General features: G+C 43.2%; 1 protein-coding gene across 2 annotated transcripts in view; it reads left to right on the forward strand.

Moving 5' to 3' along the window:
* Positions 1–22,682, forward strand: part of LOC112259407 (ATP-binding cassette sub-family C member 8-like) — a 134,996-nt gene that overhangs the window by 18,003 nt on the left and 94,311 nt on the right. The window contains exons 4-8 of one of the 2 annotated variants that reach the window (XM_042331139.1): positions 5,431–5,597; positions 10,006–10,254; positions 13,768–13,956; positions 18,943–19,107; positions 19,506–19,661. In XM_042331139.1, the coding sequence (XP_042187073.1) occupies positions 5,431–5,597; positions 10,006–10,254; positions 13,768–13,956; positions 18,943–19,107; positions 19,506–19,661 (926 nt within the window). The remainder of the gene's footprint in view (positions 1–5,430; positions 5,598–10,005; positions 10,255–13,767; positions 13,957–18,942; positions 19,108–19,505; positions 19,662–22,682) is intronic. The other variant, XM_042331181.1, reaches the window with a different exon arrangement.

The following is a 22,682-nucleotide window of genomic DNA, read 5'->3' on the forward strand; positions in this document are numbered from 1 at the left end:
GTATATAGGCCTAAGGCTGAAAAAATAAGAAGACACAGTAGCAGAAGAAATACAGCCACTCTTTTGTTTCATCACAAAACTGGACTTCACCAGACATCAGTCACAAAACTTGACCTACAGCATGGTCAAGAAAGTTAATGTTTTCAACATTTTCGGATTACTAAACAACTATGGATTTAGAACCATGGAGAGTTACTGCAAGTTGCAAAGATAACAGGAGTTGGCTCCACTATTCCAGCGACATTTTAACTTCAACATCATCTATCACCTATGCTTACTCTACTACAGCGACAACTAAAAGATACCAAAATGATTTAGTCCAATCAACGTAAGATGTGGCTGTCCAGGGTACTGATATCCGTGTGTGTGTGTGTGTGTGTGTGTGTGTGTGTGTGTGTGTGTGTGTGTGTGTGTGTGTGTGTGTGTGTGTGTGTGTGTGTGTGTGTGTGTGTGCATGCTTGCAAGTAGAAAAAAAGTTAACTCACCCTACTTGTAGAGACATGGCAGCAATGCTGTCCTCCTCTTTCATGTTGCCTGGACGGTTAATGAATCTGTTATACAGTACACGCTTTCAGTTTTTGTTGTCCTAGGCTACCTGGCTAAAATGCTTGCTCACTAGCCTATCTTCCTTTCATGGGCAACAATGTGCCAGGCTTACTACATCTAGTTACATGTTGAATGTTCATCCTCCAAGCCAGGGGCACAATGTATACATTTATGGTTGGATCAGAATTGCAATTATAATCATTGGCCAGTAGGGAGAATTAAGTAAAACCATAAGTCAAAATACCTATCTCCATCCATGGCTAATTAAGGAAAGGGATCATTTTTAGCTAGCTAGCTAGCTAGCCACTGGAGAACAACAACACAACTAGATGCAACAATTACATTTTTCTGTCAATGACGTCTGGATTCTGGTGATGTGATTGGTGTGAAGCCAAATCCAAACTCTCTTCCATTGACATTTATTTTTTTAATGCGCTAAGACCATTCACAGCTGAGCTCGCTCAGTTTATTTAGCTCAACTCTGATTGGCTATTATTTAAAAAACTTTTTTTTATCAAGGGAGGCCAAATGCTTGCTGGATTCCCTTGCATTCAATACTATGAGCAGCAACAATGTCATACTCTTTTTGACCAGACAGCATCAAATAGTTGGACTACACAGACAGAGGGGTGCTTTTTCTTTTGCACGGATGCTTTCTCCGGTGAGATACATTCAGCCTCTTGCAAATTGAAGGACATTTCTGAAACACAGAGCGACGAAAGATACATTATTTTGTATTTTGTTTTATTTTTTATTTTGTGTACAATTTTGTGGAAGCCTGGCTTCTTTGGCAGCCATGAATACGCACCACTGGGGCAGAGGTCATTAGCATAATACCCAGCAGACTGCTTTGCAAGTGTTCAGTTTTACATTTACATTTTGGTCATTTAAAGCTCACGCTCTTATCTAGAACAACTTACAGACAGTGTATTAACCTAAGGTAAACAAGAATATGCCACAGTCATAGCAAATAGAATGATTCTGTTTACCGTTAACGAAAATGTTGTAGTTAAGCAAGCTACTTGCAAGTATGTATAAAAAAAACTGTAAATATTGCCTGTAATTTACTGTAAAAATGACATGTTTGATAGTGTTTGTGTATGCATACAGTGTGGGTGTGCATGTATGCATAAAGTGTGCGTGTGTAGGTGCGTTTATGCATAAAGTGTGTGTGTGTGTGCATAAAGTATGTGTGCATGCAAACTATGGCAGAATGGTCACCACACTTTAATGCACAGTTCACCTCACTTTAGGACTTAACATGAAAACGTTCATCTTCAACTGCTGATGTCTGCCTCTCTGCAGTGCAAAGAAGCCACAGGTTGTAGAAGAGATGCCCAATTACTGTGTGGTTGAGAGCAACCTCTTGCTTCACTGAATGGTGGATAAACCTTGTATGACTCACTGTAGCCTTGCTGGCCCCAAAGGCCTTCTAAGCACAATCAATGAGCAATTCAATGATGTACTTACTATAAGTGGTTTGGTCTAAACCAGGGATGGGCATCTGGCGGGGGGAACTCAGTGGGGGTCTCATCTTACTGTTGAGAAATAGAATAATAGAATACACCAGGTGCAATTTTGAAATGTGGTTGTGCATCAGCAGTTTTTTTTCTTGTTATGTCTGTCAATGACAGTCACTCAGTTAGCCCATGTCAGTAAAAAAACATTAATTGGTAAATTAGTTTAGCCAGCTATCTAAACTTGTAGTAATGATGGTAAAATTACCAACCGGGACCTCCATTGATTTTGTTACTCACTGTCACTCAGATATCATATTCAAAACAGCAAACATTGGCAAAATGAGTAGTCTTGCAGCGAACATGCTTTAAAACTTCTAATTGTTCTCTCCGCTGTCAAGATGGAGTCGCAAAAATATTTTGCTCGCACTGTGGGGGGCCCCCCACAACAAAATTTCACTTAGGGCCCCCTGAAGGCTAGGGTCGGCTCTGACTGCATGTGTCGGTATGGACACGCAGACCTGCAAACCACTCATGATGTTCTGATTTTTTTGTGCCTCCCCATCAAAGTTGCTTATCCTTGGTCTAAACCATAGGCATTACAAATGAACTGTTAATCCAGATGAACGGTTCATTATGTTGAGATGGCTTTCGATCTATAAGTCAGATTGTGTTAATGGGATTTATCTGTTAATTAAATGATTAGAATATTCCACCCTGAAACCATATAATTGTATGGAATTGATTAGAATGCATAAAATTATAGTCAATAAATGTGTAGTTCTACTCAGAATTATGGTAAAACAATATAGCTAATGTTTATGTCTTCATGGTATTTTAAAGACAGACTGTCTGAGCGCAATTCGGCGCCGACCTGACTAGAGATTTGGGAGAGAACGGGGAGTACGTCTCAAGGTCTTCCTAATCTCTATCGACTGGGTAGCAGGACATGGCTATTAATTATACTGCAGTTCGAAGTAGACAAACAATGTAGTAGAATATTCTATGTGTGTCCGCTGAGCAGGAGTCAGAGATATGATTTGTGTAAAGACTGTATACTTGTATATATTCCAAACCGATATTAGGTTGAAATGGGATCGTCTTTTCCCCCAATAATGTGTACTGTAGTTATCCTCGTAAATAATTTGTATTGAATAAGTAGTGATTCAAATGACAGTTGAGAATATTAAAGGTCCTGCACAGTCAAGATCATGTTTTTATGAAATTTGATGATATTCAGTGAAACCAGATCAAAGTAGGCTGGCCAAAGTATGAAAAATAACTCATAAAAGTACTGGTCCCCTCCCCTGTGTCAAAAACTTGGAATCAGACGGTGGGATTATAAGGGATTTTGTGACATTACAAAACCCCTCTAATTTTAATAATACACCAATGGTAACGTCTTATTCCCTTACCAAATTTAGTACCGCCTTGTAAGCAACGTCACAAAAGGCGTGTTCGCAGAAGGGCGTGGCTAACATTGCTAGCTAGGTAGCTAGTCTACTGGTGCCAAAATTTGACTGCAGCGTATCAACAAATATAATTATATGTTTCCCCTATTCATCTAAGGCAGGGGTCTCCAACAGGTCTATTGTAAACTAGCAGTAGCTTGCAGCCCACCTATGAGTAGCTCGTGAAACAATTCTGAAAGTATGTGCAATTTTCACGTGTTCAACCGAAAAACTGTCATAATAAAATCTAAAATCTAATCAATGCAACTTTGACATTATCCCACCCCTGGCCACTATTGGCTTAAAAAGCCAAAATGAACTGCAAATTTATTTCTAACAATATTGCCTCTGTCTGTCTGTGTTGTGCGTGTATTTGTCCATCACTCAGTGTGTAGCCAGTTGATGTGATAACCCTCTTGTGGGTTGACAGAAATACTTTTACCAAAACATTTCATGAAATGAGCAGCAGCAGTACAGAACTGTCCCTAGACCAGTACATTAGATGGCACATTCCTCACTAGGTTGATTCACAATTAAAGGGCCAGATGCGCAATTAAAGGGGAATTATACAAAAAATATCAAACGTGTTCATTTTCTTCCAGACCTAAACAAATTCAAATGCGATTTAAGCATTGACATGGACTCAGAACATTGTTGTTTCGCTATGAACAATTGTAATTTTGAGAGTGAAAAACGAAACAAAAATGAGAAAACCAGGAAAAATAGAACAGAGAACCATAATTTTGGAAAATATTAAACAGAACATGTGGGGGATCACAGATTTTATAGAGCCCCTTTAGAGTTGTTAATTAACCATTATTTTACCAGGCATATTGACAGAAAACAGAGTGCACTACTTTCTCTTGTTCACCAAGGACCTGGGGAAGAGTTGCAGGGGAGGGGAGAAGAGAAGAATGTGCCTATTTGAAAACTAGAAAAGAATGAGTAGCTCACAACATGTTTCATTTTCTTTAAGTAGCTCTCATGCTAGAAGAAGTTGGAGACCCCTGATCTAAGGCAAAGATATGTATTGGTTTCCCCTTTCATCTGTGACTGGTATTAGCTAGTTACTGGCTAGTTGGTCTTCAGCCAGCATGGAACAAAAGGGGGGAGGGTTGTTTAAAACTCTGACGCAGTTGTCATGAAGAGATATGCCAATGTATTCAAATTCTTGACATTGTTGATAGTCATGGTTTATGAATCATTTCTGTCAGTCTGGCTCTGTCTTTGGATTGGATGTTGTTTGAGGTGTTTTGTGTTTCAGCAAATTTGCTTGAGATGATCTTACTGCAACACTGCTTCCATGTTGCTTGACACAGGGGGAGAAAAAATGGATTGGTGTTTAAAATGCAGGCCATGTTTCTGTTATGAACATCTGTAGAATTCATGGGGGAGCTAAGGACAAATACACCAAATACCAGAATCCTCAGCACACTCTCCTACGAGACTCAGTTACCATGGTTTCTCTCCCATCAAAAATGTATGAAGATATACAAATGACATCTGTCAGGTAATCTAGGATGTGTCATGGGGATTTAAAATGGATAGCATATGTGAGTGATTTGTCTTTCGACAGGTAGGCACGGTAATTCTGACCGTTTATTACAGCAGTATATTCCCTATTGGCACTTAGTTGTAAACATCAGAAATGCTATGACACAAAATGTGAACTAAACTTACAAAAGCAGAGGAAAGAAAGGGAACATGGATTATAAAATGTATGCATGATATTAATTTCACACTCACTGTGCCTCACAGAAGATAGTCCACACCTGATGCAGTGTGCAGTTCACCAGAAACACACTTCCTTTGACTTACCCTGGATATCTGCATCATCTGTTAGGAATGAACAGGACATTCCTAACCCTTTACATTTAACAGGAGTTGACTTGAAATTACTGCCGTGGTCAGACTGAGTGGGGATTTCCTTTGGATTCCAGACATGTTCTAATGTTCCTCTCTGATCTTCTCTGAAGCCCTACTGTTCTACTGGGTCTTGGCCTTTCTGATGAAAACCATCAAGTTCGCCAAGTACACGGAGCACAGCGTTGGCCTGAGACAACTCCGCTACTGCATCACAGGACTCCTGGCCCTGCTCTACGGACTACTACTGGCTGTGGAGATCAATGTCATACTGGGCAGGGTGAGCATCAGTGTGTGGGAAGGGGATGGTATGTGTGTGTGCCCATGCATTTGTGTGTGCCTTTTTGTATGTCACCCTAGAGTGTGTGCGTGCGTGTTTTGATTTTACTCAGTGTGACTAGCGGCCATCTCTTTCCTGTGCTTTAATTAGCTCTCCCTTCTTTCAATCTACTGTAGAATTTTGGATGAACCTGCACATTGGATGATCAGCATTGCTGCCTACAGGTCTGCTCATTAGGCTGATAGATCAGGCAGAATATGCTGGGTTGTTGTGACAAACACTTACCTCTACTAGAGGTTCTTGATGAGCTTTTTTTGCCTGGATGTCTGGATGAGGCATCATTTTAATCCATGGTAGTTCTGTCTGGAAGAGATGTATCCCTTCTCGGGAAAAAAAAAACTTGTTTTGGGGAGGAGCTCATTACAATAATACTCAGCATGCTTTTCAAATTGTAAATTTTTACATTACATTTATATTTAGTTAATTTATCAGAGGCTCGTATCAAACCAGTGCATCTGACTTCTGATACCAATGCAGGGTGAAAAGTGGCCAGAACATTGAACTGCTATACATTTTTTAAATTAAAAAGTGTTTTTCAAAAGTATCTTTTTACAAAATACGTTGGAGTGTACAGTACTTCAACCCAGAGTAACAACAATGAGAAAACACTCAGCAGTAATTAATAGGACCCTGTCTTTCAAAGATAATTTGTTAAAATCCAAATAACTTTACAGATCTTCATTGTAAAGGGTATAAACGCTGTTTCCCATGCTCGTTCAATGAACCATAAACAATTAATGAACATGCATCTGTGGAACGGTCGTTAAGAAACTAATAGACGGTAGGCAATTAAGATCACAGATATGAAAACTTAGGACACTAAAGAGGCCTTTCTACTGGCTCTAAAAAACACCAAAAGAAAGATGCCAAGGGTCCCTGCTCACCTGCGTGAACATGCCTTAGGCATGCTGCAAGGAGGCATGAGGACTGCAGATGTGCCAGGGCAATAAATTGCAATGTCTGACCTGTGAGACGACTAAGACAGCGCTACAGGGAGACAGGACAGACGGATGGTTGTCTTCGCAGCAGCAGACCACGTGTAACAACACCTCTACGGGATCGGTTCATCCGAACATCACACCTGCCGGACAGGTACAGGGTGGCAACAACAACTGCCTGAGTTACACCAGGAACACACAATCCCTCCATCAGTGCTCAGACTGTCCGCAATAGGCTGAGAGAGGCTGGACTGAGGGCTTGTAGCCCTGTTGTAAGGCAGGTCCTCACCAGACATCACTGGCAACAACGTCGCCTATGGGCACTGTCACGTTCTGACCTTTATTTCCTTTGTTTTGTATTTATTTAGTATGGTCAGGGCGTGAGTTGGGTGGGCAGTCTATGTTTATTTTTCTATGATTTGGGTATTTCTATGTTTCGGCCTAGTATGGTTCTCAATCAGAGGCAGGTGTCATTAGTTGTCTCTGATTGAGAATCATACTTAGGTAGCCTGGGTGTCACTGTGTGTTTGTGGGTGATGGTTCCTGTCTCTGTGTTTTGCACCAGATAGGACTGTTTAGGTTTTCACACGTTTCTTGTTTTTGTAGTCAGTTGTTCATGTGCACATTTATGTATTAAAAGAACCATGGACACTTACCACGCCGCATATTGGTCCTCTGATCCTTTTCGCCTCTCCTCTTCGGAAGAAGAAATCAGGAAATCCCTGACAGGCACAAACCCAGGACCAGACAGGACTCGCGGTTTTGTGTCACCGGATTCACGTTTTTTCATCGAAGAATGAGCATTACACCGAGGCCTGTACTCTGGAGCGGGATCGATTTGGAGGTGGAGGGTCCGTCATGGTCTGTGGCGGTGTGTCACAGCATCATCGGAGCTTGTTGTCATTGCAGGTGTTACAGGGAAGACATCATGTGGTACCCTTCTTGCAGGCTCATCCTGACATGACCCTCCAGCATGACAATGCCTCCAGCCATACTGCTTGTTCTATGCATGATTGCCTGCAGGATTGCCTGCAGGAATGTCAGTGTTCTGCCATGGCCAGCGAAGAGCCCGGATCTCAATCCCAATGAGCATGTCTGGAACCTGTTGGATCGGAGGGTGAGGGCTAGGGCCATTCCCCCCAGAAATGTCCGGGAACTTGCAGGTGCCTTGGTGGAAGAGTGGGGTAACATCTCACAGCAAGAACTGGCAAATTTGGTGCAGTCCATGAGGAGGAGATGCACTGCAGTACTTAATGCAGCTGGTGGCCACACCAGATACTGACAGTTACTTTTGAATGAACCCCCCCTTTGTTCAGGGACACATTTTTCCATTTCTGTTGGTCACATGTCTGTGGAACTTGTTCAGTTTATGTCTCAGTTGTTGAATCTTGTTATGTTCATACAAATATTTACACATGTTAAGTTTGCTGAAGATAAATGCAGTTGACAGTGAGAGGATGTTTCTTCTTTTGCTGAGTTTATTTCAAATATGTATAGCATATAAATATATCTATAGTTTTTCAACCAAATGAGTACAAACATAGTTGCAGGCTAGCAATTCATTAAAAATAAATCTGACGTTTTTGGTTTTACCTGCTGGGCCAATTCTCAGTTTGTGTTTCTAAATAGCAGTGTGTGTGGAAGTTATGTGTCTATGCCATAATTCTTCAGTAACCTAGTTTCCCCCAAGCTGAGACTCTCACTGCTGAACTGAGCTGAACTGACTGTGTTACTTAGGAACAAAAATTTTGCATAGAGTAAAACACTAATGCAATATTCACTGCATGAGAAACTAGGCAATGCTCCCGTTTCAGCACTCAGGGTACCAGAGGTGTACCTCACTGTTAGGCCTGATGCAGACCTTACTTCTTTCTCTCTCCTTTCATCTATTCTCATCCTTTCTCTTCTCGTTTCGTCTCTTATCTTATTTTCTCTTCTCTTCAACATACAGTACCAATCAAAAGTTTGGACACACCTACTCATTCAAGGCTTTTTCTTTATTTTTACTATTTTCTACATTGCAGAATAATAGTGAACACATCAAAACTATGAAATGACACACATGGAATCATGTAAATTAGTAGCCAAAAAAAGTGTGAAACAAATCCAAATATATTTTATATTTGAAAATCTTCAAAGTAGCCACCCTTTGCCTTGATGGCAGCTTTGCACACAATTGGCATTCTCTCAACCAGCTTCACCTGGAATGCTTTTCCAACAGTCTTGAAGGAATGTACACATATGCTGAGCAGTTGTTGGCTGATTTTCCTTCACTCTGCGGTCCAACTCATCCCAAACCATCTCAATTGGGTTGAGGTCGGGTGATTGTGGAGGCCAGTGATAATCCCACTAAGTGCAAACCAGATGGGATGGCGTATCACTGCAGAAAACTGTGGTAGCCATGCTGTTTAAGTGTGCCTTGGTATTCTAAAATCACAGACAGTGTCACCAGCAAAGCACCCCCACACCATCACACCTCTTCTTCCATGCTTCGCAGTGGGAACCACACATGAGGAGACCATCCGTTCACCTACTCTGCATCTCATGACAGTTGGAATCAAATTTGGACTCTTCAGACCAAAAGACTTCCACCGGTCTAATGTCCATTGTGTGTGTTTCTTGGCCCAAGCAAGTCTCTTCTTCTTATTGGTGTCCTTTAGTAGTGGTTTCTTTGCAGCAATTCAACCATGAAGGCCTGATTCACGCAGTCTCCTCTGAAGAGTTGATGTTGAGATTTGTCTGTTACTTGAACTCTTTGAAGCATTTCTTTGGGCTGCAATCTGAGGTGCAGTTAACTCTAATTCATTCATCCTCTGCAGCAGAGGTAACTCTGTCTTCCTTTCCTGTGGCGGTCCTCATGAGAGCCAGTTTCATCATAGCGCTTGATGGTTTTTGTGACTGCACTTGAAGAAACTTTCCGGATTGACTGACATTCATGTCTTAAAGTAATGATGGACTGTCGTTTCTCTTTACAATGTAGAAAATAGTAATAATAAATTAAAACCCTTGAATGATTAGGTGTGTCCAAACTTTTGACTGGTACTGTAGCTCTAAAACTGAAAAGCTCAAGTAAACACAATTCAGGGGTATTATTTCAGTGTCTAATACAGGGAGGCTTTGACAAGGTGTTGATACTTTTGCCAACCCGTTATCAGGAAACCCATAATTTATTACACAACAGAGCCAACTTCACGATCAAATACTCTTCATCACCCATAATGATCAGACACTATCTGTGATATCCAGTGGAGAACAGGCCAACAATATAATTAACAAAACTTGGATTAAGTAAGTTTTTCTGAAACTGGATGTATGTTAGTGAATAGTTGCGTACTTCATTGCATTGTTCACGTTTGTATGAGCAAAATATTTTTCTCCCTCTGTTTCTCTCCCTATGTCCCTTCACATAGCGCTACCTGTGTTTCACTGAGGCTACAGAGGTGAAGCCTCCAGAGGACTTGCAGGACCTGGGGGTTAGGTTCCTGCAGCCCTTCGTCAACCTGCTGTCCAAGGCCACCTATTGGTGGATGAACACATTCATCACGGCAGCCCACTGCCGCCCCATCGACCTCAAGGTCATCGGCAAGCTGCCTATCGCTATGCGAGCCCTCACCAACTACCTGAAGCTCCGCAAGGCTTTCGAGAGCCAGAGGGTAAAGGTAGTAATACTACTTTACTTCTCTCACACTGAGCATGTGAGAGAGAGAGAGAGAGAGAGAGAGAGAGAGAGAGAGAGAGAGAGAGAGAGAGAGAGAGAGAGAGAGAGAGAGAGAGAGTTAGAGATAGAGAGAGGCTAAGGGGTCGAGAGATAGGGAGAGGGTAGTGTAAGAGATAGAGAGAGAAAACAAATCCAATTTTGATAAACTCCCATATCTACTGGGTGAAATTCCACAGTGTACCATCACAGCAGCAACATTTGTGACCTGTTGCCACAAGAAAAGGGCAGCCAGTGAAGAACAAACACCATTGTAAATACAAACCATATTTATGCTTATTTATTTTCCCTTGTGTACCCTTAACCATTTGTACATCGTTGCAACACTGTATATATATACGTAATATGACATTTGTAATGTCTTTATTGTTTTGAAACTGATGTTTGTGTAATGTTTACTGTTAATTTTGATTGTTTATTTAATCCACAACCTGCATTCAGAATGACTGCCTGGGTTAGGAACATAGTGAGGAGACTACCAAAACCATTTAAACTAACAGGTGCAATAAATCAAACTAACTGATTGAATTAGTTTAGTGAAATGTATGTTATATATCTATCATAAGATTAATCAATCAATCAATGTACATGCACAGATATTAAAAACAATCCTAAAATGTCTACCTGCAGTAGAGCATGCTGGGAAATCTGATAATGATGGGCGTGGTTTTGATGGGAACGTTTAACGCTCCAGAGAGTAAAACTGACACAATCACACTCTCACACTCAGCACTGGTTATTAACACCAACACTGGGCTTATTTTACACCACTGAGTGTTAATTTCACTCTTAGAGAGTTCATTTTTCTCCTGAATCAACACTAGAAATGTTTCACTGATAAATCAACACGAGGTAACACTGGCCAATTTGCTGTGAGGAAATTAATCTGCTGAAAGAGAGAGAGAGAGAGACAGGGAGGGAGAGAGAGAGAGACAGAGAGAGAGACAGAGAGAGAGAGAGAGAGAGAGAGTGAGACAGAGAGAGAGAGACAGAGAGAGAGACAGAGAGAGAGAGAGAGAGAGAGAGAGTGAGACAGAGAGAGTGAGACAGAGAGAGAGAGAGAGACAGAGAGACAGAGACAGAGAGAGAGAGACAGAGAGAGAGACAGAGACAGAGAGAGAGAGAGAGAGAGAGAGAGAGAGACAGAGAGAGAGAGACAGAGAGAGAGAGAGACAGAGAGAGAGAGAGAGAGAGAGAGAGAGAGCACACACCAATTATTGTAAATGTTGATTTATAACATCATGCAAATGTCCAGTATGAATAAGGTCTCTAAAAATATAAATATGACATAAGAGGACATTAATCTGCAGAGTTTTGCTGTTTGGGAGAGAAGCTTTTATAAGGATCAGCTTGAATGTTCCACACAGCGACGAATAAATACACTATCAAGCCTTTATATAAGAGCAGATTGCACAATATGTTTGGGTTGATTTGGATGTTCTTCTTGAAGCATGACATCCTGTTTCCATTGCTTTGCATCATTGTAGCTTGTCAAGTTGGATTGTGTGAAAATGGGAATAGGAATAATTAATTAAAAAGCATCCATTTGAGTTGTTCTCCAATGGCCTGTCCTGGATTGACATCTCAGTTTAATTGCAGCAATTAAACTGAGATGGATCTTCCTGGTAATCATTGTTCTCTATTGTTATAAAACTGAACTATCATATCCCCACTCACACGCACACACTTCCCACTTGTTTTCCATGAAAAGTCGAGTGCTTTCACCCTGCGTGGGGTCAGAGAGTCCCATCGTTCACAGTAGAATGAGAATGACCTTTGCCCCTTTTTAGTTTAGTGTTCCTGTTCTCCTCTCCTTCATCCCTCTGCTTCATCCTTCCATCCTTCCATCTTTACACCGCAGCACTAGCATTATGCAGTCGGAATGATTTTCAGTGGAATATTTTGTCATTACTGTGGAACTAGAAAGCCATATAAATGCATACATATTAAATCCATGTTTGGATTTGGGTGAGATCCAGTGTGTAGAGTGACAGATCCTATATGAGCCTGAACGCAAGGTGTTGGTAACGGCTTGGTACGTGATGTGTATGTAACAGACTAAGCTGCTAAGCTGCTTAGCTTAGCAAATAATTCATGAAGCTCGACCCCAAGACTTCTGGCTTGCTAGCACGCGTCACCGCCCTCCCGACGCATCGTACCAGTCGGCGCCAAGAGAAAAGCTAGCAAGAGAAAAGCTAGCAAGAGAAAAGCTAGCAAGAGAAAAGCTAGCAAGAGAAAAGCTAGCTATGCGTTGGCGCAAGTAGGGACACTTCAGGCTGAGGAGTGAGTTTCACTCATACCCATGGGCTACATGTACATGTGTATGTCTCCATGAAACTGGAACGTTTCGGAAGTGAATGTGAATTAACAGAAGCAGAAGAACAAAATGTGGTTTATTTATGTGTCTGCACCTGTGCTCTCTGTATTAAAGAGCCTGACCAGAGGGTGGCTCCAAGCCAGGCCAATCACCCCTTAGAGAGGAGTGGAAAAACTAGGAGGACACACACATCACACACACACAGACACAGAGGCTTCTTTAAGATGGCTTACTAACTAACTCTAAGTGTGTAAACATTACACAATGCATTGTCAGAGGGGTTGACTACAATCAATATTTCAACATTCAAAATGTTTGGCCTTCATGCAGCGTACATGGAGGGTTTCAACCTTTTGAGATCGGACAAACTATTTGACTGCACACAAACACCTGAATGCCTGAATGCTGGTGTATTGTCAGATCTGAGCAAACTTCTTCTGTGAAGTCCCATTGTGTGATATGCCGATGTCACAGTAGCCTGAGTCATTAAGACTGAAGTCAGGAGATGGTAAACTGGGAAGACATCATTACTAAGGAACCACTGATTGAAAAAGCATGAGAACTACGCACTTCTCTTTCTCCCCTCATTTAAACACTGAATACCATTAAACACTTAATCCCATTAAACACTGAATTATATTAAACAGTGAATTCCATTCAACACTGAATTCCATTCAACACTGAATTCAATTAAACACTGAATTATATTAAACAGTGAATTCCAATCAACACTGAATACCATTAAACACTTAATCCTATTCAACACTGAATCCTATTCAACACTGAATCCTATTCAACACTGAATGCCATTAAACACTGAATGTATATATATATGGAATTCACTGTATATTAAACAGTGAATTCCATTCAACACTGAATGCCATTAAACACTGAATTCCAGGTTCCACGGAGGTTCCTTTTCTGTAGGTGTGATTCTCACTGGCTCCTGATCACATTGGGTATGCAGGTTTTTGTTCCAGCTAATTATCTTTTCATGTTCCTGGATGAATGATGAAAGGCCTTGTTTTGCTTGTGTAAAAAAAACCACAGGGAATAATTGGAACTTGGGTAGGACTGTACATGGACATTTGACTTTTCACTGTTTTTCCTGATACAACCATGATGTCCTTCCTCTTGCAGAGGCCTCTGGGCTCTATGCCGCAGGGCCCTAAGTGGATTTGGAGGGCCCTACGCCAGGCGTTTGGACGGCCCCTCATCATAAGCATCACCTTCCGCTTCCTGGCTGACCTTCTGGGCTTCGCTGGGCCCCTCTGTATCTCTGGCATCGTCCATCACATCAGCAAGGACAACCGCACCATACAGCCCCCGGTGAGAAGACATTATACGTACACCAGTAGACGGCTGCTGAGGGGAGGATGGCTCGTAGTAATGCCTGGAATGGAGTCAATAGATTGGTATCAACCACATGTTTGATACCATTCCGTTGACTCCATTCCAGGCATTACTATGAGCCGTCCTCGTATGTATGCAAGGTTGAATACAACCTTGCATACGTTTGAAAGCTCTACAATTTTTACACAATTTTTATCCTAGATGCCTTCCACTTACAGGCATGCCTAATTTAAACATTTTTTAACAACATGATGCTCTCTCCTCCAGGAGTATGATCTCTCCTCCAGGAGTATGCCCTCTCCTCCAGGAGTATGCCCTCTCCTCCAGGAGTATGCTCTCTACTCCAGGAGTATGCTCTCTCCTCCAGGAGTATGCTCTCTCCTCCAGGAGTATGCGCTCTCCTCCAGGAGTATGCGCTCTCCTCCAGGAGTATCATCTCTCCTCCAGGAGTATGATCTCTCCTCCAGGAGTATGCCCTCTCCTCCAGGAGTATGCCCTCTCCTCCAGGAGTATGCCCTTTCCTCCAGGAGTATGATCTCTCCTCCAGGAGTATGATCTCTCCTCCAGGAGTATGCCTTCTCCTCCAGGAGTATGCCCTCTCCTCCAGGAGTATGCCCTCTCCTCCAGGAGTATGCTCTCTCCTCCAGGAGTATGCTCTCTCCTCCAGGAGTATGATCTCTCCTCCAGGAGTATGATCTCTCCTCCAGGAGTATGCCCTCTCCTCCAGGAGTATGCCCTCTCCTCCAGGAGTATGCTCACTGCTCCAGGAGTATGCTCTCTCCTCCAGGAGTATGCTCCTCCTCCAGGAGTATGCTCTCTCCTCCAGGAGTATGCTCTCTCCTCCAGGAGTATGCGCTCTCCTCCAGGAGTATGCGCTCTCCTCCAGGAGTATGCGCTCTCCTCCAGGAGTATGCGCTCTCCTCCAGGAGTATGCGCTCTCCTCCAGGAGTATGATCTCTCCTCCAGGAGTATGATCTCTCCTCCAGGAGTATGCGCTCTCTCCAGGAGTATGCTCTCCCTCCAGGAGTATGCCCTCTCCTCCAGGAGTATGCCCTCTCCTCCAGGAGTATGCGCTCTCCTCCAGGAGTATGCTCTCTCCTCCAGGAGTATGCTCTCTCCTCCAGGAGTATGCCTCTCCTCCAGGAGTATGCTCTCCTCCAGGAGTATGATCTCTCTCCAGGAGTATGCCCTCTCCTCCAGGAGTATGCCCTCTCCTCCAGGAGTATGCTCACTGCTCCAGGAGTATGCTCTCTCCTCCAGGAGTATGCTCCTCCTCCAGGAGTATGCTCTCTCCTCCAGGAGTATGCTCTCTCCTCCAGGAGTATGATCTCTCCTCCAGGAGTATGATCTCTCCTCCAGGAGTATGCGCTCTCCTCCAGGAGTATGCGCTCTCCTCCAGGAGTATGATCTCTCCTCCAGGAGTATGATCTCTCCTCCAGGAGTATGCGCTCTCCTCCAGGAGTATGATCTCTCCTCCAGGAGTATGCGCTCTCCTCCAGGAGTATGCTCTCTCCTCCAGGAGTATGATCTCTCCTCCAGGAGTATGCTCTCTCCTCCAGGAGTATGCTCCTCCTCCAGGAGTATGCTCTCTCCTCCAGGAGTATGATCTCTCTCCTCCAGGAGTATGATCTCTCCTCCAGGAGTATGCTCTCCTCCAGGAGTATGCGCTCTCCTCCAGGAGTATGCGCTCTCCTCCAGGAGTATCTCTCCTCCAGGAGTATGATCTCTCCTCCAGGAGTATGCACTCTCCTCCAGGAGTATGCGCTCTCCTCCAGGAGTATGATCTCACCTCCAGGAGTATGCGCTCTCCTCCAGGAGTATGCTCTCTCCTCCAGGAGTATGATCTCTCCTCCAGGAGTATGCGCTCTCCTCCAGGAGTATGCCCTCTCCTCCAGGAGTATGCCCTCTCCTCCAGGAGTATGCCCTCTCCTCCAGGAGTATGCCCTCTCCTCCAGGAGTATGCTCTCTCCTCCAGGAGTATGCGCTCTCCTCCAGGAGTATGCTCTCTCCTGAAGAAAAGGTATTTTGATGATTGTGTTGAATGTCACTGAGTTAGTTAAGCAATAGGATTTCTAAAGAGGAGCTGATTTGGAAACATTTGGTGGCCATGTTGTCTGTAGTCACTCATAGAAGGCATATGGTGTTCTCCTCTGTCTCCATCTTGACAGTGTGTTTGATCCGAGGGTAGACTAAAATAGTCGCCCCCGGAAGAGATGAAAGATTAAAGAGAGATATCAAGCTAAAAATATCGCCATTAGACAGACAAGAAAAGGCTGTGTAGTCAACTGATAAATGCATTGTCATGGAACATGGCAATAGGGGCAGCAGGTAGCCTAGTGGTTAGAGCATTGGACTAGTAACCGAAAGGTTGCAAGATCGAATCCCTGAGCTGACAAGGTAAAAATCTGTCATTCTGACCCTGAACAAGGAAGTTAACCCACCTTTCCTAGGTTGTAATTGAAAATAAGAATTTGTTCCTAACTGACTTGCCTAGTTAAATAAAGACACTAATATTTGCTTTTTGTGAATGCGTGGAATGGAGCACCCAGATGTTCTGAGCACTCGAAAGAATGCATGGGAGTGCATTCAAAGAAAGTATTTAATTTGACATACACTCGGGACAGGAGTCAGCTGTATTTCATTATAACACTGTAAAAAGTGTGTGAGAGGGAGTGGGAGAAGGGGGAGAGGGGGGGGGGCGAGAAAGAGACAAGTAGAAATCCTCTGTGTACAACATAAAACACCAAATAATGCATGCAGAGCAGAATTAGGCCGATACCTGATAATTATCAAAATCCAGAAAAGAGTGGTTAAATTCTACAACCACCTAAAACGAAGCGATTTCCAAACTTTCCATAAGAAAGACATCACTTACAGAAATATGGAGAAGAGTCCCCTAAGCAAGCTGGTCCTGGGGCTCTTTTCACAGACCCCACAGAGCCCCAGGACAACAACACAATTACACCCAACCAAATCATGAGAAAACTCAAATCTATTTACTTGACACATTGGAAAGAATGAACAAAACTGAGCAAACTAGAATGCTATTTGGCCCTAAACAGAAAGTACACAGTGGCAGAATACCTGACCACTGTAACTGACCCAAAATTAAGGAACTCTTTGACTATGTACAGACTCAGTGAGTATAGCTTTGCAATTGAGAATTCTAAAACAAACCCAATTTTGATAAACTCCCATATCTACTGGGTGAAATACCACAGTGTACCATCACAGCAGCAACCAGTGGAGAACAAACACCACTGTAAATACATCCCATATTTATGTTTATTTATTTTCCCTTTTGTACTTTCAGTTTTTCACATCGTTACAACACTGTATATATACATAATATGACATTTGTAACGTCTTTATTCTTTTGGAACTTCTGTGAGTAATATTTACCGTACATTTTTATTGCTTATTTCACTTTTGTTTATTATCTTCTTCACTTGCTTTGGCAATGTTAACATATGTTTCCCATGCCAATAAAGCCCTTGAATTGAGAGAGAGAGGTCCTAAGCATATTAACCTGTAAAAGAAAAGGGTTCATATTGAAACAAAAAGGATTGAATTATTTTTCTAAATGATTTATAGCCCTAATAGAATGATGCATTTATTACATGTCTTGTTCCAGTATGAATGGCTCCTTAGAGATAGGAGAGAAGATATCCCTCTCGTCTGAGACCCTTTATGGCATAATCCGAGGTCAGGGTTCACACCTGAAGGATGACCTCTGTTGGTGTATTGCTCTTCCTTAAGACAGTGGATTTGTTATGGGAATGACCCCAGTCTTGGTGTGATTCACTGGTAGAACTGAATGACATCCATCATCATTACAGTGCAGAGAGAGAGTGAGAGAGAGTGCTCCAAGAACAGCTGGCCAGAGTGTTATGGTGTGTAATTAGATAAGATACAACAGATTACTCAGATCACTCAGACGACTTTAAGTGGACTGTTGATTGATCATTTTAAGGAATTTCTGGGAGTTATTCTCCTCAGTGGATTAGGAATGGTTCAGTAATTTCCTTATAGAAAATCAAAGCATTTCCCCCTCTAATGTACATGTTCTCTTTGATGCTTGATTACCGTCTTGTAAACAGATGTGGTTGGATATTAGTAGTAGATCTCTGTTGTAGATTTTTTTTAACCTGCCATTTCATTACAGTCACAGTCAGACTCACCATACTGGAGTGGCTGTTCTTTCCCTTACCCTCCCTGCTGGTAGCTTCTGGGAAGATCGCAATTGTGTACACCTTGTATCCTTTCTCCTCATCTCCTTCTCAAAACCCATTGGATGAGAAAGCCAGAGGTACCGCCCCTCATACCTTCTCCTCCAATGGGTTTTGAGAAGGAGATGAGGAGTATATAATTGACCAGTGGTGGGAAAAGTAGCCGATTCTCATACTTGAGTAAAGTAAAGATTCCTTAATAATAGAACATTATTCAAGTTAAAGTCACCCAATAAAATACTACTTAAGTAAAAGTCTAAAAGTATTTGGTTTTAAATATACTTAGGTATCAAAAGTAAAAGTACAAATAATTTCAAATTGCTTATTAAGCAAACCAGACGTTTTTTGGGGGGGTTATTTACGGATAGCCAGGGGCACACTCCAACACGCAGACATCATTTACAAATTAAGCATTTACAAATCAAGTATGGGAAATTGGACCATTTTCCTGTCCTGCTAAGCATTCAAAATGTAATGTCAGAGTACTTTTGGGTGTCAGGGAAAATGTATGGAGTAAAAAGTACATTATTTTCATTACGAACATAGTGAAGTAAAAGTAGTCAAAAAGATAAATAGTAAAGTACAGATACCCCCTTAAACTACTTAAGTAGTACTTTAAAATATGTTTTACTTTCCACCATGTACTTTCCACCACTGCAATTGAGATCTTCCCCCTGTCTGTGTGAGTAGGATACTGACTGGCCGTACTGGGTTTCTCTCGCTGTGCTTTCAGATAAAGCTGCTGGGGGTCTACTTTATCTCCTCTCAAGAGTTCTTGGCGAATGCCTACGTGCTAGCCGTGCTGCTGTTCTTCGCCCTCATCCTGCAGAGAACCTTCCTCCAGGCCTCGTATTATGTGGCTATTGAGACTGGCATCAATTTACGAGGGGCTATACAGGTACTGTACTGTAGGCTGATATACGGTAGGGACCACATAGCAAAAATGTGGATCTCTACAGTGTGATCTCTGTAGACTTTCACATACATCACACATTGATTCTTATTCTCTATTACTTAGCAACAGCGCTAGAAAAGCATCTGCAGTGTCAATACCTCTATATTGTGCAGTGTGCTTGTCTATTGCAGCTAAGTGTAACTCATAAAGGGTAGGGTCACACATGGTTTCCTATGTTGGGGGTATTATACACGTGTAGCAGAGGGAACTAAGAATGAATGTTGCCAAGCGACATCATATTTTAGGTGAGTTATAGTAAGGCTATGTCCTCAGGTAACCATAAAAACACAGGTTCATTGATTGGTTTCCCTATGATGTGTCTGGCTGTGTTCTCCTTCCAGACTAAGATCTACAATAAGATCATGCGGCTGTGCACCTCCAACATGTCCATGGGGGAACTGACCGTAGGACAGATTTGTAACCTGGTGGCCATAGATACCAACCAGCTCATGTGGTTCTTCTTCCTCTGTCCCAACCTGTGGGCCATGCCAGTCCAGGTGAGACCTATTCTCTTCTACCCTACTTTACTCTACACTAGTTTACTCAACACTACAATACACTACTCTACTTGATTAGGGTAGGTCCTGTACAGTTTTATTTGATTCTATTCTATCCGGGTCTATTCAGTTTGGTTCTAGTCTAGTCTACTGTATTAAAGGTAAAGCCAGGATGTTTCTACCCAGGGTAGAAAAGGAAAGAAGCCCATCAGGCAGAAAAGAAGCACCCCATGGAGTTGAAGTAGATTCATGGCATGTTGTATATTCCATCAAAACACTGTGACCTTCAAGTTTATGCTCCCTGCCCCATGGCATGTATAAGTTTATGCTCCCTGCCCCATGGCATGTATACGTTTATGCTCCCTGCCCCATGGCATGTATAGGTTTATGCCCCCATGGCATGGCATGTATAAGTTTATGCTCCCTGCCCCATTATGCTCCCTGCCCCATGGCATGTATACGTTTATGCTCCCTGCCCCATGGCATGTATAGGTTTATGCCCATGGCATGTATACGTTTATGCTCCCTGCCCCATGGCATGTATACGTTTATGCTCCCTGCCCCATGGCATGTATACGTTTATGCTCCCTGCCCCATGGCATGTATACGTTTATGCTCCCTGCCCCATGGCATGGCATGTATACGTTTATGCTCCCTGCCCCATGGCATGTATACGTTTATGCTCCCTGCCCCATGGCATGTATACGTTTATGCTCCCTGCCCCATGGCATGTACTCCCTGCCCCATGGCATGTATGCTCCCATGCCCCCCCATGGCATGTATACGTTTATGCTGCCCCATGGCATGTATACCATGGCATGTATACGTTTATGCTCCCTGCCCCATGGCATGTATACGTTTATGCTCCCTGCCCCATGGCATGTATACGTTTATGCTCCCTGCCCCATGGCATGTATACGTTTATGCTCCCTGCCCCATGGCATGTATACGTTTATGCTCCCTGCCCCATGGCATGTATACGTTTATGCCCCTGCCCCATGGCATGTATTTATGCTCCCTGCCCCATGGCATGTGTACGTTTATGCTCCCTGCCCCATTATTTATGCTCCCTGCCCCATGGCATGTATACGTTTATGCTCCCTGCCCCATGGCATGCTCCCTGCCCCATGGCATGTATACGTTTATGCTCCCTGCCCCATGCTCATGTATACGTTTATGCTCCCTGCCCCATGGCATGTACGTTTATGCTCCCTGCCCCATGGCATGTATATGCTCCCTGCCCCATGGCATGTATACGCATGGCATGTATACGTTTATGCTCCCTGCCCCATGGCATGTATACGTTTATGCTCCCTGCCCCATGGCATGTATACGTTTATGCTCCCTGCCCCATGGCATGTATACGTTTATGCTCCCTGCCCCATGGCATGTATACGTTTATGCTCCCTGCCCCATGGCATGTATACGTTTATGCTCCCTGCCCCATGGCATGTATACGTTTATGCTCCCTGCCCCATGGCATGTATAAGTTTATGCATCCCTGCCCCATGGCATGTATTTATGCTCCCTGCCCCATGGCATGTATGTTTATGCTCCCTGCCCCATGGCATGTATACGTTTATGCTCCCTGCCCCATGGCATTATGCTCCCTGCCCCATGGCATGTATACGTTTATGCTCCCTGCCCCATGGCATGTATACGTTTATGCTCCCTGCCCCATGGCATGTTACGTTTATGCTCCCTGCCCCATGGCATGTATACGTTTGCTCCCTGCCCCATGCATGTATACCTCCCTGCCCCATGGCATTTATACGTTTATGCTCCCTGCCCCATGGCATTTACGTTTATGCTCCCTGCCCCATGGCATTTATAGTTTATGCTCCCTGCCCCATGGCATGTATACGTTTATGCTCCCTGCCCCATGGCATTTATAGTTTATGCTCCCTGCCCCATGGCATGTTTATGTTTATGCTCCCCCCATGGCATGTATACGTTTATGCCCCTGCCCCATGGCATGTATAGGTTTATGCTCCCTGCCCCATGGCATTTATAGGTTTATGCTCCTGCCCCATGGCATTTATAGTTTATGCTCCCTGCCCCATGGCATTTATAGTTTATGCTCCCTGCCCCATGGCATTTATAGGTTTATGCTCCCTGCCCCATGGCATGTATAGTGGCATTTATACGTTTATGCTCCCTGCCCCATGGCATTTATAGGTTTATGCTCCCTGCCCCATGGCATTTATAGGTTTATGCCCCTGCCCCATGGCATGTATACGTTTATGCTCCCTGCCCCATGGCATGTGTACGTTTATGCTCCCTGCCCCATGGCATGTGTAGTTAATGTTAAGCAGTGAGGCTCTCTAATATCCCATCTCTATATCCGTACATGGAAATGGAAGGAAGGTGTTGGGGGTAAAAAAACATGTATATCAGTATATCAGTTACTGGTTTGATGTTCCCAGACTATTAAATAAAAACAGGAGTTCTCACAAATGTAATCTTCCAATATATTGTTCCAGGCTTGTTCCAGGCAGCTTTGGTATTGTTCTATCTCCTAGCCTGGAACTACAATCAGTGGTGCAGATACACAACCCTTATGAAGAACACCTGATGGATCAGGGGATGGATCAGGGGGAACCAGGGGCCTTTAAAAGTGTTTTACTTTTCCTTAGTTTGTCTTCTTGTCCTGCTTTTGTCGTGGGCGTCTTGTTGTTTGCCCAATATACTTGTCTGTCTGTTGGTCAGTCAGTCAGTCTGGTAAGAGAAGTTTCTTTGTTAGTTCAAGCTGAGAGTTCCCTTATCTCTCTCTACCAGGGAGAACGCTGTGTCTCCCGACTCACATTTTCCTTCTTTCTCTCTCTCTCTCTCACACTCTCTCTTTTCCCTGGTAGAGTAAGATTCCATTTTGTTACCTTTCATTTGTGTTCTTCACAATGTGACATTGTGTGCATTTAACAAGAGTAAAAATCCTAGGCCCAAACCACTGTAGAAAACAAGCTTAGAGTAACAGTGTAACAGTGGTTCTGACTGACACTATAGGCACACGGATTCGTTTTT

The sequence above is a fragment of the Oncorhynchus tshawytscha genome, linkage group LG01 (genome assembly GCF_018296145.1).
Source record: "Oncorhynchus tshawytscha isolate Ot180627B linkage group LG01, Otsh_v2.0, whole genome shotgun sequence".
Lineage (NCBI taxonomy): Eukaryota > Metazoa > Chordata > Actinopteri > Salmoniformes > Salmonidae > Oncorhynchus > Oncorhynchus tshawytscha.